Source organism: Akebia trifoliata, chromosome 8 (genome assembly GCF_017979445.1).
Source record: "Akebia trifoliata isolate Shusen 1 chromosome 8, ASM1797944v1, whole genome shotgun sequence".
NCBI classification, from domain to species: domain Eukaryota; kingdom Viridiplantae; phylum Streptophyta; class Magnoliopsida; order Ranunculales; family Lardizabalaceae; genus Akebia; species Akebia trifoliata.
Window position 1 is genome coordinate 13,662,377 of NC_141382.1, and position 17,016 is coordinate 13,679,392.

At 35.7% G+C, this 17,016-nt stretch overlaps 1 protein-coding gene across 1 annotated transcript; it reads left to right on the forward strand.

Annotated features, from left to right (window-relative positions):
• The first annotated feature begins 983 nt into the window (after window positions 1-983).
• On the forward strand, window positions 984-16,813 carry LOC147396202 (uncharacterized). The gene is made up of 5 exons (XM_086449874.1): window positions 984-1,138; window positions 1,769-2,102; window positions 3,127-3,231; window positions 3,308-3,355; window positions 16,229-16,813. The coding sequence occupies exons 2-5, from the start codon at window positions 1,836-1,838 to the stop codon at window positions 16,466-16,468; spliced, it is 660 nt and encodes a 219-aa protein (XP_086306000.1). The 5' UTR covers window positions 984-1,138; window positions 1,769-1,835; the 3' UTR covers window positions 16,469-16,813.
• Window positions 16,814-17,016: the final 203 nt, after the last annotated feature.

Genomic DNA, 17,016 nt, shown 5'->3' on the forward strand with positions numbered 1-17,016 from the left:
AATAACAGGACTCTACCCCGAATAGTATGATTAGGTTATTTGAATTGTTGAGTAGAACTCTTGTTTCTATAAATTAAGAGACCATTGAATGGGAAAATATAAGAATTTCATCCCAATCAAAATTTAGGAGGTTGACTTCCTCGAATTAGCCAAAGTATTCCATTTTTTTTCTCTTCCTTCTCCTTATTTTCTTCATTAAAGTTGCAGGTACTATTACATAGTCTTTGGGTGAACCATATAAAATCTCGTGTTATGGGTATTGTGTTCTTACTCTTTCTTTATGTGATTGTTTATTTTCTTTGCATTTGCTACTATTAGTTGGAAAATGTGACATATAAGGTGTTTAGTGAAATACCCAATAGGTATTTGATCAAATTACTAAGTAAGTTTCACAAAGATGCTCACATACACAACATAGGATACCTCTATTTTTACACACGAGTTGTTATAAGAAGTAATTATTTATAGGGTTGAGATTCGTAGACTCATGAAGGTGAACTCATATGTTCACACATAATCTCAACTATGTATATGTGAGATTCAACGGTTGAGATTTATCTTAGAGATCCGTGATATATTCTCAAGACACATCTTTTATCCAAGCCCTTGGATCTCACAAATAAATGATTGAGATTGTGTGTGAACATATGAGTTCACTTTTCATGAGTATACATATCCCAAGCTATGTGAAATTTTCAATTTGTTATTACAATTTGGCATGCAATTAAATATTTTGAGATCATGTACCAAAAAAGTTACTTAATACTGGAATTTAAAATTACACCAAACAAATATTGAAAATATTAAATCAAATTTATAATCACTAATGATATAATGTCATACGAAAAAATCACATTTCCACGTCAAATGTACACCGAGTATTTATTTTCTTTTTCTTTTATCCATTTTTTTTTAAGAATTATTAATTTTTAAAATGTTGAAGGATTATGCTCAAAAAGTGTAATAAATAAAGTATTTGACAAAATAAAATTGTACTAAAGAAAAGTAGCCGCCACGACCGTCTCGTTGTTTCCTTACTTTCAGATTATTCTATTGTAAACCTCTCTTTAGTTTATTCGTTGGGTTTTGAGAGAGAGAGAGAGTTCTCTCAATCACTTTGAACCGGGAATAATAAAAGGTAACAATTTCCTTGATTTTGCTGTTAGTTTGTGTATGCTTGCATGCCTTGATTTTAATTGATTATCTTTATCAAATGTTTATATCTATTTATTTAATTTCTCTGTAGTGGGGTTTTAATTCTTCAATTCTTTGCGGTGTTCGAGTCCAATTTTATTTTTTTTGTTTAAACTCAGTTTAATTTCATCTGGATTCATGACTTCCATCAGTAGATTTGGTTTACTTGCCTTCTTTTTTTGCTAGAAAATTTTGATTATGGTTATTGGGTATTGTGTGTTAGATCATTTGCAGGATTTTCTTTTTTGTTTTCTCGTTTCTGTCTTCATTTTCGTTTGGGTTTTTACTTATTTTGTTTGATACTCAGTTTATACCCTTTTTTATTTAGCAATCCTATCAAAAATTCCCTTTTGGGGGGTTTTGGGTTTTCTGTGTGATTGTCCGGAAATTTTTTGTCAAATTAAATTAAAATATAGATGATAAAGAGTCTTAGATTATTGGGTTAAGAAGGATTGTCCAAAAGATCAAGGAGGGAATTGATTTGGTTGAATTAAAGAACTACTTTTGTGACCATGTTTGTGCATCTGTAAGTCTCTGAGCATAATTTCACTTAATTCCCCATTTTTTGAGGCAGGTAACATTGGGATATTAACTTCTTTATTCGTCCAAAAGACATTGATCATTCACACCTCAATTGTTAAATGGGTTCAGAAGGGCCTTCGGTTGTAACAATCCATGTGACAGGATTTAAAAAATTTCATGGAGTCGCGGAGAATCCGACTGAGACAATTGTCAGTAATCTGAAAGAATTTGTGGAGAAAAAGGGCTTACCGAAAGGCCTTGTTATTGGGAGTGTTAATGTTCTTGAAACTGCTGGTGAGGGAGCACTTACTCGACTTCAGCAGATATTGGAGTCCGCGGTAACCAGACCTGATTCTGAACCTTTGAACTCGGGCCGGGTTATTTGGGTGCGTTCCTCTCTTGTTTCTGTCTTTTGTCATTTTAGTAACTCTTTGAATTGTAATTTTATGTTTTTTTAAATTCTTTAGAAGTTATCATGATCAGCTTTGTGAAGGACATCTGCATTCCTATTGTTAATTGTTTGAACAAGAAAGAACTGGAGATGCTTCCTTCTGCTTCACGTACACAAGTAAACAGATAATTTCATGAGGAGCAAGAATTAGAGTGGATTCCATTATGGGCTCAATTAACTATTTTTCAAATATACTCAACTGAAGTGGAATGTGCACACAACCATAGATTTTTTCCTTGTGTATCTTGAGGAAAAAAATATATGGTTCATTCGCGAGGAAAAAAATCTATGGTTCTGTGCACTTGCCACATCAGTTGAGTATTATTTTTTTTTAGACACCTTATCACGAGTCTAAGACAAATGAAAGTTTTTCTAGAACCTTAGTTTGAAATTGGTTATGTAGAACCTCTTATGATTAAACTTGGTTTGTTCCAGTTATACTTTTAATTTGTAAAATATCTATCCTGAGAACCACTCATTTACATTTTCATCTAATACACTTGCCTTGGTCAAACTTTGCTTACAACACCCAGGGGTGGATTTACAGTGGAGGCAATGGGGGGCACTTGCCCCCACAATAACTTTTAAAAACTATAACAATTAATATGCTATGGAGAAGGATAATAGAGGTGGATAACAAAATCCGCAGTTATTGCCCCCACAAAAAAATTTAAATTCTATAAGGATCTTAATAGCCCCCACATAGACAAAATCCTAGCTCTGCCCATGACAACAACCCTTTTTCAAACAAAATTTCCCATATGGGAGGAGGTGTGCCAGGATGCCTATTTTCTTGCAGTGCATTGAAATTTTCGTTATCATGAAAATTTCACCTTAATGTTGTAACCCTTAGGTTCATTTTATTTCTTTGTCTTTGCTTGGGTCTATTCTATATTGGCTCGAGAGGAGGGCTATCCTTGCATTACTTTTCATGCATGTTCTAACAATTTGTTCTTCAGCTTCACTTTGGTGTTAACAGTGGTGTGGCAAGGTTTGCAATTGAGCATCAAGCAGTTAATGAAGCTACTTTTCGTTGTCCTGATGAGCAGGGATGGAAGCCTCAGGTTAGTTGAACCTCTTGAGAAGTTCACAAGAATATATTGTAGTTTGCCCAACCTCCTCTGAATTGTTTATTTACAGAGAATCCCAATAGTTCCAGCAGATGGAGACATTTCACGAACACGAGAGGTACATGGAGTTTTGTTGTTTTTTGTTATCCATATTTTCCTACTAGTTTTCGTAACATTCTTTTTTTAGTAATAGACTAGAGTTTGCCCATGCTGTTTTGGGGTTATGGGGGGTAAAATCGGAAAAATAATAATATTGGAGAGGTATTATAAAAGAAAAATTGGGGTTTAGTGGAGCGGAGCCAAGAAGGGATGAGTGGGGGCTATAGCCCCCACTGAACTTCTGGAAAAAAAAATTATAAATTAGTGATTAGCACCGCCTATTGATTGATATTAGAGATACCTCCTCTGATATTCAAATGGATGGCATGCATGCCCCCATTTTAAACCAGAGTTTTTCTTGGCGTATCTTGCATTTTTATTAAAATAAAGCTCAACTCCAAGGGAACCTTGTTTTATCAAGTTTGTTACTCAACAAACCTTGGAGTAAGACCCAGATCATATAAAAAGATGAGTCCAACTATACTAACTTACTAAAATTTCAACTCCTACTAAGGGTCGTTGAGCTCACCTTGTGGCATCTAAAAATATGATCCGATACCAAAGGGTCGAAGAGGGCAAATTTCTATGAGTTTTGAAAAAAACATTCAAAGTTTTTTATTTTTCACCATTGAATTTTAATTTTAAATTTGGGAGTTCTATCCATTTTCAAAACCGTGGATCAAACTCCAAAAAAACTGTTTTCTGATTTTTGTTTTGGATATGAATTTTTCCATGAAATTTAGAGGGATGTGGTGTTGGATTGCCAATGTGGTAATCCATTTGAGCTCAAGGCCCTTAGTAAGAGTTAAAATCTTACAAAGTTAGCAAGGGAGGTATTTTTCTTAAAGGTTACAGAGTAATGTTAACCTTATTAACTTTGTAACATTTTAAATTTTACTAGGGGTTGTTGAGCTCACCTTTTGGCATCCAAAAAACATGATCCAGTGCAACAAGGATGCTGAGGTCAAAATTCTATGAACTTCGAAAAAATTAACTTAAAAAAAGGTTATTTCTTATCATTAAACTTTAATTTTAAATTTGGGAGTTCAGTGGGATTTTAGTAGCCATCCATTTTCAAAACCTTGTATCAAGTCCTCAAAAAATTATTTTTCTGATTTTTTTTTTATATTTGCGGGTTGTGGTGTTGGTTTGCCAATTTGGTAATCTATTTGAGCTCAACAATCCTTAGTAAGATTTGAGATCTTACTAAGTTAGGAAAATATTTTTGAAATTAAATGCTTACATTACTGATGCAGGATGATGAGGGGAGATATAAAAATGGAATTTGATTTAGGCAAAATAGGGTATTTGGGTATAGGGTAGATTTGGTTTAGGAGATTAATAAAGTAAGGTTTGAAGAAAGTGGGGAAGGATTAAAGGGTAAAACAAAATGACATTTGTAGGTTTCAAGAATCAATAAAAGAATAAAATAAAATAAAATAAAAGATTAGAAGAAGAAAGAGAAAATGATAGAAAGATAGAACCTTAGAATCACACTAAGGGCGTCTTGGAATCACATCAAGAATGGTGAAGAACTCACTTCATTCCATTAAAGAAACTCATTCTTTATTCATCAAATCTTCATTGTTCATTATTAAAAAATCCTAATACAATCTATATAAAAAAAATAAATCAAGAATCCTAGTCAAACTAAAATACCAAATAAAAAACAAATCTAATTTTCATAACTTTCTCTCTCCTTATTTTCAAATTCTAATAAATTTAAATAAAAACTAAAGTTACTAAACTACCCCTAAATATTATACTAAGACCATGGGTCAATAAAACATCAAAATAAGCTCAAAAAACATGAAAATAAAGTCCTAAAATAGAAATCTAGATAAAAACTAAAATCTACTCTTTAAGATTTGATGTCCCCATCAATTACTCTCATTTCTTTAGATAAAATTCTTGTTATACCCTCCCTCTCTCTCAAAATCATGGATCAGTGGGAATCTTTTATTACTCTTATGGAGATTATTGGTTAATCATTGTTAGTAATGACGAGTCAAACATTCGTGTAGAAAGAAACCAAGGTTATCAGTCAACCAATGTTAGCACTTAGCCCCCACTGACTAAAAATCTTGGTTCCGCCCTTGATGCCATTGCATATTGTGCAATGACATATTTTGGATGTATGCAATGACAGTGCAAATATGCGACCACATTTGACAAAATTGGCTGTAACCAATCATGTTATTCTTAAAAATGTAATGCTGGAACTTAAAACACTAAGGTAGCAATGCTTGAGCCTAAAACATGAAGAGTTTCAGTCTAGGAAACTATGTTGACAGCAAATTAGTTTGCCAGAACCGTAAATGCTTTATTTGTGGTGATATGATTTCAAGTCGTGGTCCAAGGTGGACTGCCTAGGAATGAAGCAATCTATGGTGGTCTTTCTAAGGCCTCAACTTTTTATATCGCACTAGCACTAGGCTAAGGCCTTGTGGCTTCAACAATAAGTAGATAGTAACCTATATCCTCAATAATGACTCCCATTATCAATGTAACACTTAATACTGATTACATGTAAGTTGGATCTTATCATATATCATATTCTAGATTTTAGATTTTTCACACTTCCTCCAATAATGAGTCATGTTTTTAGTCAAGCCATGCTTGTGGTGGGGAGAGTCAGGTTTACATGTGTTAGACCAATGGAGATGCAGCTCACAATTTTAGTCATGGTTGCAATCAGCAGCCGCTTGACATAACCTGACACTTATTGGCTTGTAGGACATTTGTGAGCTCAATCTTAACACAAAGACTTAAATAACAATTAAAAGTAAGAGATTCCAGCATCATGATTTTAAAATCGTTCCATATTACCTCCATAATGTATTTTTCGAAGTCTTTCAACGGTTTTCCGTTACCACCTAATTGAGTGAAATTGTTGATTACTCACAAAACTCTTTAGACAAAGAACAAAAAATACATAATTAATTAGAAAAACATATAGTCTGATCCTAGGCACAAATAGCAAAAGAATCAGCCTTATTTTTGTTTTACTAATTAAAATATAAATGAGCAAATCGTCATCCATGTCACATCGTGATCCTCCAAATTCTTTGACTAGATACTCAATTAATAATAATTATACAAATAACACTACTTGATTTTGTACTATCAAAGTTTCCAAACTTTATTAAATAAAAGAAATAAATCCACTCTAATTGATCATTCAATAATATAGTTCGTCAATAATATCCATAGAGTATTGAATACAAGAATATCTAATTCTAAAAAATAAAAAAATAATAAAAAAAAAATAAAAAATTAATACGACTTCATCAATTGGTCTTCCGTGTACACCAATGCTTGTATGTCTAAAAAAAATTAAAACATCATGAGCAAAAAGCCCCATATGATTTCCATCTATCTCATAGAAAATTAACAATCAAATAACATAAACATGTCGAGCAAAATGTGTAATCAATCAACCATAATATTACCACTTGCATACATATTTCATCATTTTAACAACAACGATTATAATAATATTAAGCCCGAATTTCACACCGACTCGGCTAGATCATCAAACTTTCACACTTGCTCAGACAAACTTTCCGAATCCCAAAACGCAGGATCTTCCTCGAGGGGGTTTAGGGACTATCCACCCAAGGACATGCCGGTCGATTTCTCACCAAGCCAAATTAATCATCATTAATTAAATGATTCCTTTCATAGGAAAATAGTAGTCTATTTGGTAGCTAATTCTATTATTTCTATGTAAGGGCATTTATGTTCATTCACTCTTTTATTATTATAAATATCTGCCAAGCTCTAATTAGAGACTTGACAATTTACTTTCTACAATTTGTCTTGGTATCAGAGCTTTAAGGATCCATCGTCCCCCCCTCTTCTCATCACTCCCTTCTCCTTTTTTCCCTTGTCAACATCCTTAGATCTTAAGACCTAATAACTTAGGTACAGCTTCGTTAGAAGGTCTCCCCTTCGAGGGTCTCTTTTTTTCTGATCCATGATCTCCTAATTGCATGTTGCGATAAGGATTATATCTTTGATCACATGCTGTGAGTTTCTATACTGTGTTCATAACCTACAATAGGGTTTTTGCCTTTCAATAGGCTACTTAGGATTATTCATAACCTGTGACAGCAAGAGAGACTTTCTTGGGAGCCTGCGACAGCAACAAGAGCATCATCTGTGACCTGCGACAACAAGGGGAACTCACCTGGAGGCCTGTCCAAGCCTGCAACAGCAACTGTAGGGAGTTTTCTGCCTTGCGGCAGCACCTATAGGGAGTCTGTTGCTTGCAACAACAACTACAGGCAGATTGCTGCCTTGGGACAGCATTGCAACAGCCCTAAGGTCATTATTGACCCATGCAACAGCAACTTTAGGTGTTTGCTGCCTTGCGACAGCCACAGAACCCTTGCAACAGCAACTTGTTGTCTTCACTATCCTGTTACAACACCTCGACAGCACTTAGGGTTACCGGACAGGCTTGTGGCAGCAGTGTTTGGCTATGTGAAGCCCTCAACAGCACCTAGGGAGATCGTGTCATCTTGTGGGAACAATTGGGCCTTGTTTTGTGTGGTTGTTTGGTTTTTATTTTTGGCAGCAAAGCTCGTTACTTAGGCAATCTTCTTTGATTAAGATTGTATGAGATCTCCCTTCAATCCACAAATACCTTTACTTCTTGTTCATAGTAAGTCATGACATCTACTCAAGAGATAAAGGACTCCCTCATTGTTCTTGGGGTAAATTCTTCTGCTCAACGGATTACCAATGCGCTATTAGATGGTCGTAATTTTCAGTCCTGGTCTCAATCTATGCGACTTTATTTGGGTAGTAGAGGTAAATCTGGTTGGTTATTTGGCACCATCCCTAAGCCACCCCTCACTGATCCCAAATTTGAACAATGGGAAATCAATAATTGTATCATTCTTAGATGGTTATTTAATTCTATGGAGCAGCGCATCTATACCATGTTCATGTACCATGAGACTGTCTCTTCTTTGTGATCAGTCATCACTCAGATATATGCGCATGCTAGGAATAACTCGAGGATTTATGAGTTTTATCGGGATATTGCCCAGGCTACCCAAGACACTCAGAGTGTGGCGGGTTATTTTGGATTCCTTCAGTCCCGTTGGGAGGAGTTCTCGTACTATGAGTCTATGGTTGAGTTGTCAGCAGAGGTAACTGGGTATGTGGTTAAGCGGATTGTTCGGCATCGAACATACCAATTCTTCATAGGTTTACGTCCTGAGTTGGAGGTACTTCGGACACAAATTCTTAACACCACTCCTTTACCCTCTTTATTTGAGACATTTGCAATCATTGATAGTGATGAGCGACGTCGCCGTGTAGTTTTTTGTCAGACTCAAGCCCTTGACATTCTCCTTGCCCCAGCTACAGATCAGATGGTTCGTACAATCAATTCAGATTTCTCTAACTCTCGTACTCAAGAACATGAGAGTCGAGGCCGTGACCGTGGTAAAGGAAGTAGCCTTGCTTGCAGCCACTGTGGGAAGATTGGACATGAGAAGGCCTGTTGCTTTCAACTCCATCCCCACCTGTTGAAATCTTCTATAGGACAACCTACTCCCAGTGCTGTTGTTGTGGAGTCCACATCAGTCCTTCAAGCTTCCCTTGGCACTAGTGATTTGAAATACCTCTAGACTCAAATTGCAACCATTGTACGAGATCAGATCCAGACTCACACTCCCTCATCCTCGACTGCCGCATCAATTATTACACTTCCATTTTACATAATTTATCTTCCCCACTACTCATAGGGAGGTTCGCCTTGCTGATGGGTCTCTTACACTTATCCACAGCAAGGGTATTATCCCCTTATCCGTTGATTTTTCTCGACTCTGTGCTTTATTTTCCTCACCAATCTCTTAACCTTTTATCTGTGAGTAGCATTACCAAATCTTTTAATTGTTCCGTAACTTTTTTTCATACTTACTGTATCTTTCAAGACTGACTTCGAGGAGGATTTTTGGCAAGGGGTATGAGAGGGATGTGCTGTACTTGTTTAGATCTCAACCTACTGCAGTTCTGGTTTCTATACTTCTATCCTTTGGGAGCCATACTTTTTCATCTCAATCTTCAGTTTTATGACATGCTCACTTAAGACATGCCAATTTTCAATACTTATGCTCTTTATTTCTTACTTTAAAAACTTCTTGTAGTGAATACAAATTTCATTGCTCTGTGTATGAACTCTCTAAACACACTTGTACCTCTTATATTCCTCGTATATATCAATTTAATGCAATATTTGATTTAGTTCATTATAATGTGTGGGAATCTTCCCCTATTACTGTGTTTAATGGTCATAGATACTATGTTACATTTATAGATGACTATTCTCATTACACTTAGGTTTATTTGATGCGTTCTCGTACTAAGATGCTCCCTATTTTTGTTAATTTTCTTAAAATGATTCAAACTCAATACAACATCACTGTTAAATCTCTTAGGTCAATAATGGGGGAGAATATATTTCTGATGGGATTCGTTTCCATTTTCATGAGAATGGTATGCTTCATCAGTTGACATGTCCTTACACTCTTGAGCAAAATGGGGTGGCGGAACATAAGAATCGCTATCTCATGAACATAGTCCGGTGTTTTCTTCGAGGAATGCATGTTCCTAAAGTATATTGGAATATGGCAGTCCTCATTGCGACTTTTCTTCTTAACCATGTTTTGAGTTGCACCTTAGGGGGATAGGTGCCTTTTTATGTTCTTCAACCTAACAACACTTTTTTCCCCATTACTCCTAGAGTCTTTGAGTGCATGTGCTTTGTTCAGGACAAGACTACCAATCGCACTAAATAAGATGATAAAGTCATTCGGTGTATCTTCTTAGGTTACTCCTTTATGTCTAAGGGGTATTTGTGTTATGATCCGGTTTCTCATCGTGTCATACATTTTCTTAATGTTACATTCTTTGAAAATGTTTAATACTTTCATATCACTCCTACTTTGTAGGACCCTTTTTCTTCGCAAGACTCATCTCCTATAGTGTGTTGCCTTCTTTAGTCTTTCCTTTGCTACTGCTTCAAGTCTACACTCGTCGCCTTTGCCCCTCTCCACCCTTGCCAACCTCCTATTTGGACTTAAGTATATCGTCTCCTACCCTTGAACCTATACTTGTGCTAATTCCTTTTGTTTCTGACTCTCACTTGCTTATTGTTATTCGCAAAGGTAAGTGGGGGTGTGTTGCTGATCATCCCATTGCTCAGTTTGTTTCCTGTTAGGGTATTTCTTTCTCTTATCAGGCCTACTTTGCTCTTATTGATTCTATTCGAGTTCATCGGTCTGTATCAGAGGCTTTGCGAGATCCTCAGTGGACTAGAGGTATGACTGCTGAGATAGATGTTTTGCAAAAAAAATAACACCTGAGAACTTGTTACCCTTTTATCTGGGGAGCGGACAATTAGGTGTAAACGAGTCTTTACTGAGAAATATCTCGTGGATGGCACTGTTGATCGGTATAAAGCACATTTAATTGCTAAGGTATTTATGCAGATTCCAGAGAAAGATTTTGGTGCCACATTTGCCCCTGCCACCAAACTTTCCACTGTTAGCATTTTTCTCTTTAGCTGCTTATCACTCATGACTCCTTCACCAACTCGATGTGAAGAATGTTTTTCTTAATGGTACCCCCTCCTGGGTTTTTTCTTTAGGAGTAGTATTCCAGAAGGTACGTCGCCTTTTCAAATCTTTGTATGGCCTGAAACAGTCCCTGCGAGATTGGTTTCAATGATTTTCAAAAGTTATTTTGTCTATGGAGTTCACCAGATACCACTTAGATCATACTTGCTTTGTTCATCGATGATTGGATGGTGGTTGTGCCATTGTCTAGTGTATGTAGATGATATTATCTTGACAGAACATGATGTACAGTGGATTGACAGGGTGAAGATGATATTGGGTTGTACCTTTGAGGTTAAGAACTTGGGTCTTCTCAAGTACTTTTTGGGGACAAAAGTAGCTCGCTCTCGGCGTGGTATTTTGCTATCTCAACACAAATACACATTGGATCTTCTTCAGGACACTGGTATACTTAGTTGTCGTCCTGCCTTTTCTCATATGGACCAGAATCATCTATTTCATGCTAAATCTGGTGATCTATTATTTAATCCTTCTTTTTATCAGAGGTTTGTAAGTCATTTGATTTATTTGACTAATACTAGACTAGATTTGACTTTTGCGGTTAGTGTAGTCAGTCAGTTTATGCATGCTCTGCGTACGTCTCATCTTGATGTTGTTTACTGTATTCTTTACTACTTGAAGTCACGTCCTGGCCTTGGGCTTTTCTACTCATCCATTACTCAACCACATCTGTCGTGTTTCACTGATGCTGACTATACGAGCTCTCTTACAGACAGGAGATCTACCTCTGATTTTTGTACTTACCATGGTGGTAACCTTATCTCGTGGAAAAGTAAGAAACAAAGTGTGGTTTATCGTTTTTCTATTGAAGCTGAGTATCGTGCTATGACTCTTAGCACGTGTGAGTTTCTTTGACTTCGATCTTTGCTGATAGAGTTGGGATTTCCTACTTCTGGCTCTTCCTCGTTGTTCTGCGACAACAAGTCTACTATTATACTTGCTTCTGACTCAGTTCTTCATGAACAAACTAAGCATATAAAGGTTGATTTTCACTTTCTCAGAGAGAAAGTTCGATCTGGTGTTCTTCAGTTAATCTTTGTATCTTCTTCAGATCAACTTGCCGAAATGCTTATGAAGTCTGTTGGTCATTTTATCTCTAACTCTCATCTTGTCAAGTTGGATTTAGTTGATATATTTGCTCCAGCTTGAGGGGGAGTGTTGGAAAATAATATTCTATTTGGTAGTTTAATTCTATTATTTCTATGTAAGGGCATTTATATCCATTCACTCTTTTATTATTATAAATATCTGCCAAGCTCTAATTAGAGACTTGACAATTTACTTTCTACAATTTTTCTCCTTTTACCGATCAAACATCTTTTTTAATCATAATATCATCAATCTTTCAAAAAAATAAATAAATATACAATTAATCATTTAAGAATTTCTAGACAATTCAATAAAGAAAAGCTCAGAATATTCTAACATCATGATCAAAATATAGATTAAAAATCTTACAAATGATATTTAACCTAACCAAATTAATCATCATTAATTAAAGGATTCCTTTTATTGATCAAACATATTTTTTAATCATAATATCATTGGCTTTTCGAAAAAATAAAAATACAATTATCATTTTAGAATTTCTATACAATTCAATGAAGTGAAAGATCAAAATATTCTAACATCATGATCAAAATATAGATTAAAATAGCATACAAATGAATCTCACGAGCTCTATTCATGGATCACTGCATATTTACATACGTGCTTTCATCATTTTTTTCTAATGTTCTAGAAGGATAGATCACCTACCTTGATCTTGAACCAATAAGAATCCTTTGGTTAATATCTTTTTTCCTTTTATATTGGCGAATTACTACTGAACTTTTAACGACAAAGAGTCCTTACTTCACTTCTTGAAGAAACTAGAGTGTATGTAGAGATGAGTGTATGAGAGAATGAGGAACAATTGAGAAATTAATGAATAAGATCTCAACCCTAGCGATGTTTGGACTTGGTGGGTTTGCCCAAAATATCCAATGATATTGGTAGTGGGCCCACTATAAGTCACGTTGTTACTTGTTTGGTGGTTTCAAACTACCTCCACTTTCTATTCTTCATTTTAGCAAACAATCAAGTGATTAAACTCCTTTCAACAAATGGTACAATCTCCTCCATACAACGCATCTCTTCGTTATTCCAATTTCTCCTAAGATGACATGTATTCCAAAACAAATTTTAAATTCAAACTTGGTGGAGAGAATCAAGAGTTGTGGTGCATCCATTTTGCCTCAGCCACATGTATGGGTGCCCCTCAATTTCTCCAGCTCACAACAACATGAATAAAATGAATACTTTGACCTCCTTTATTTAACCCTTAAAACCACATTAAATTACATGCTTCTACCCCTGCATTATTTAAAATCTAAGGGATCAAGGGTTTTCTACAGGATTTTGGATTCTCTAGGTTACCCAATCTTAGATAAATACCTACCAATTTGGATTATAATTAATAATGCATTATTAAATTGAAAATATTTTCAAATAATCTCAAAAATGTCAAAAGTATATTTTTTTTAATAAATGCTTAAGATAATGTTATACCAATTTGATATTTAAAAGCATGGACCTTTGGGTCCACCAAAATAAATACTAGAAAAACTAACATAAATAAATAAAATTCGGGTTCTCAAAATTGTTGTCACAGCCTTGTCGGTGCACTACTAGTTGGATGTGAAAAGGGTTTCGAAGATCGAGGGGTCGAAGTGGAGTTGTCACGTTCTGAAGTGAAATGGCAGGGAAGAGTGCGATTACTCTCACATTGGACCAGAGAACGTTCAGAACCTAGGTTATGAAGACAAATTAGACCCTGCATGGTACAACGCATTTTAAAGTCATGCGAGCTTTGACCCAAAGCAGAAAATGTTGTACTGTTGTGGGCCTGGGGCGTTGCAAATGATATCAGAGCTGAGGATGGCTTTTCCTGTTTGGTGGGGAGATTTTCACAGCCTTGCTGGTGCGCCACTGGCTAGGTGTGGAAAGGGCTACGGAATGGAACCGTCACTCTACGTGGTAGAATAGCAGGGAGAAGTGTGATTAGTCTCACATCAGACAGGAGAACGTTCAAAACCTAGGCTATAAGGGCAAACCAAAGTACCAAACCCTACATGGTACAACAAGTTTTAAAGTTGTGTAGGTTTCGACCCAAAGCAGACAATATTGAATTATTGTGGGCCTTGGGTTTACAATCCATTAATTGAACCAAATATTTATCCTAACAAAGAGCAATAATCTTAAAATATAAGCATTTTTTGAATCAGTCTTCTATGCTAGACATTATAAACAACCTAAATTGCTCACATTCAGCATTTAGAAATAACTGATTTTCTCCCCAAGCATTTTGTATCCTCTTCTTCAAGCTTAAGATCTCATCTTCCTCAACCTTCAAGCTATAAGAACAAGATTAGATATTTTGAAGTAAGGTGAAATTTTTAGTATAAAAATGAAAGTTGACTACAAGACATTGAAGATGAGATTAAATAGGTTAGAACAATACCATAGAGTTCAAAAACTTGAAGATTGAAGAATCTTAAATATGATTTTTGGTGAAGTTGAAGATCAATGGAATTTTGGATTGAAAAATCAAGGGTTTCTTCAAGACATATAAGTAAATAGTTGACCCTAGGGTTTAATAGCTTTAAGATTGGAAAATTTTACCTTCCTCATCAACCTTAAGATTCTATCGCCTTCAACCTTAAAACCCCAAGAATAAGATAGGATTTTTGGAGGAGAATGATGGAGTTTTGGGTAGAAAAATCAAGGAATTTCTACAATATATTGAAGAAAATAGGTTGAAGATGAGGTTCAATAAGTTGAATTTTTGACAGATTTCTAGGAAAAACAAATTAAGGATTTTTGGCATGAGGTTGAAGACATTGGCATTTATGTCATCTTCTAGTGGTCTCTAAGACTTAACCTAGGTCAAGGGGGCATGTTACAACTATGAAAACATGTATAGCGTGTTTCTAATATTGACCAAAAGTTAGTGGGGGCAATATTTAAATTCTGTTTTCTTTGTGGGAAAGTTAAGTGATGTGGGAAAGAGGAATCCCATTCTTATGGTGGGATTCTTCTTTCCCTGTTTTAAAGCCCCATTGCTCCCATTTGGATCACGTAAAAGCCCCATTGCTCCCATTTGGATCACGTAAAATCTATTAGTACTACTCAACATGTGGAACAAAGGGTATTGTGTTGGATAGTGTATCTTGTACATTACTTGGGTAGATTCTCTTGAGAGACAAACATGGCCTATTGGAAGCTAAGCGGATTGTATCACCTTCCCTTCAGCTTTATGTACAAGCCACATAATTTACTGTAGTTCTTGAAGAAACGTGAGGATGTTGGTCAATTGTCCATCTTGCTATCCCAAACAGGGTGTTATGCTTCCACCTTGTGCTCCAGCAGTCCCCATTTCATGGATGCTCTTGCATGGACCATACTGTCCCACATTGTAGTTAAGCATTTATCAGGTGGTTTCCAGAGCTAATAGATGTACAACTAGTAAGGCCCATCTAGTTTTGTGGCATGTTTACTCGTTTTCAACCTTTGGCATTTTAAGATGCCCATGGAGGAATTGTATACACTATGCACCAAGACAGGGACTAGGATGCAGGTATCACGTCCAACTAATTTATACTGTTTTAGTGTCATTTTTAGTTTTGTAAAACAAGTATCTTAAAATTTCTACATTAAAATCGAACAAGTGCCATTTTTCACTTTCCAATGACCGAAAACGTATGAAAATTATGGGGTGCTCGTATGAGTAAGGAACCTGATACAACAAGATGTGGTTAAGCAGTTCCATTCAAGTGTACATAAAGAATGCCATACAAGTATCAGTGTCATATACTGTTGGTACATCAAGCAAATAGAGCTATAGAAGTATCTTGTAATTCTCGATTGTACTTCATTTAATACAATACAGTTTTATTCTTTTAAGTTGTAATACAATACAATTACAATTTTGATTTCTGTTTTTTTTGTCTTCTGATTCTGTTGTGTGAGTTGAAGCATCTTTGAGTTCCATCCAAGTCTTAAAAGAAGGATTTTTTGTTAAGCTATTGTAGTACAGAACTATGTATGCTAAGAGTGCACAGTATGACATCGGGTTTTCCATTCAAATCATGGAATTGATATACATTTGGTAGAGGAACCATGGTATCAATGACTTTGCTTTACAGATTTCTTATTTTCTCCATTTCGCTACTCTAAAGAAATTTCTATGCATACAGACTACTCTTCCAGCTGAGGAGATTTCCAATTCATTGGCAAAGATGGATTACGAGGTGATGACCTCCTATGACGCAGGCCGGTTTGTGTGCAATTATGTCTACTATCATTCACTCCGGTTCGCAGAGCAACATGGGATCAAATCCCTCTTTGTACATGTACCCCTCTTCTTAACTATTGACGAGGAGACCCAAATGCAGTTTGCTGCTTCTTTATTGGAGGTACTTGCCTCTTTAAATTAATAATATTGTGTCATTTTTATTTGCCATGCAAGGATTCTGTCTTTTTCCTAAAATTGATGACTGAAGCACCCCTAAATTTCAAAGACTACTGGTACCCACTTTGTAGACTGCATGTAAGCAGTATTTCGAAGTTACAATCTGTGTACAACGACATCACTGGCATGATGCATGCCAACAATGTGGGTCATGGTTCTAACGTTTTTATGGGCGGTATGGTTTGTCTATGTGTGGATAGCTCAACTTGTGGACACAATATGTTTGTACTTGTATGGTTTCATGGACATGTATGTGTAAGGACTAATAAACACGTAATTCAACTTAAATATGTATTCCATTTTGTGTCAAGTTGGCAGCTTAAAACTTGTGCATGTCCATGCTCAATGACGTGCCTTGGCACCAAGGAACTTCGGTGTTATGCTTTAAAATGTCTTTTGTTTTCTTTTTGAGTCTTGCATAATATTACTTTTTAGTTACCTATTTATAGAAATTTTTGACACACAATTATAATATCTGATCAATCAATCTTGGTGTCAATAGATAGCTGTGCT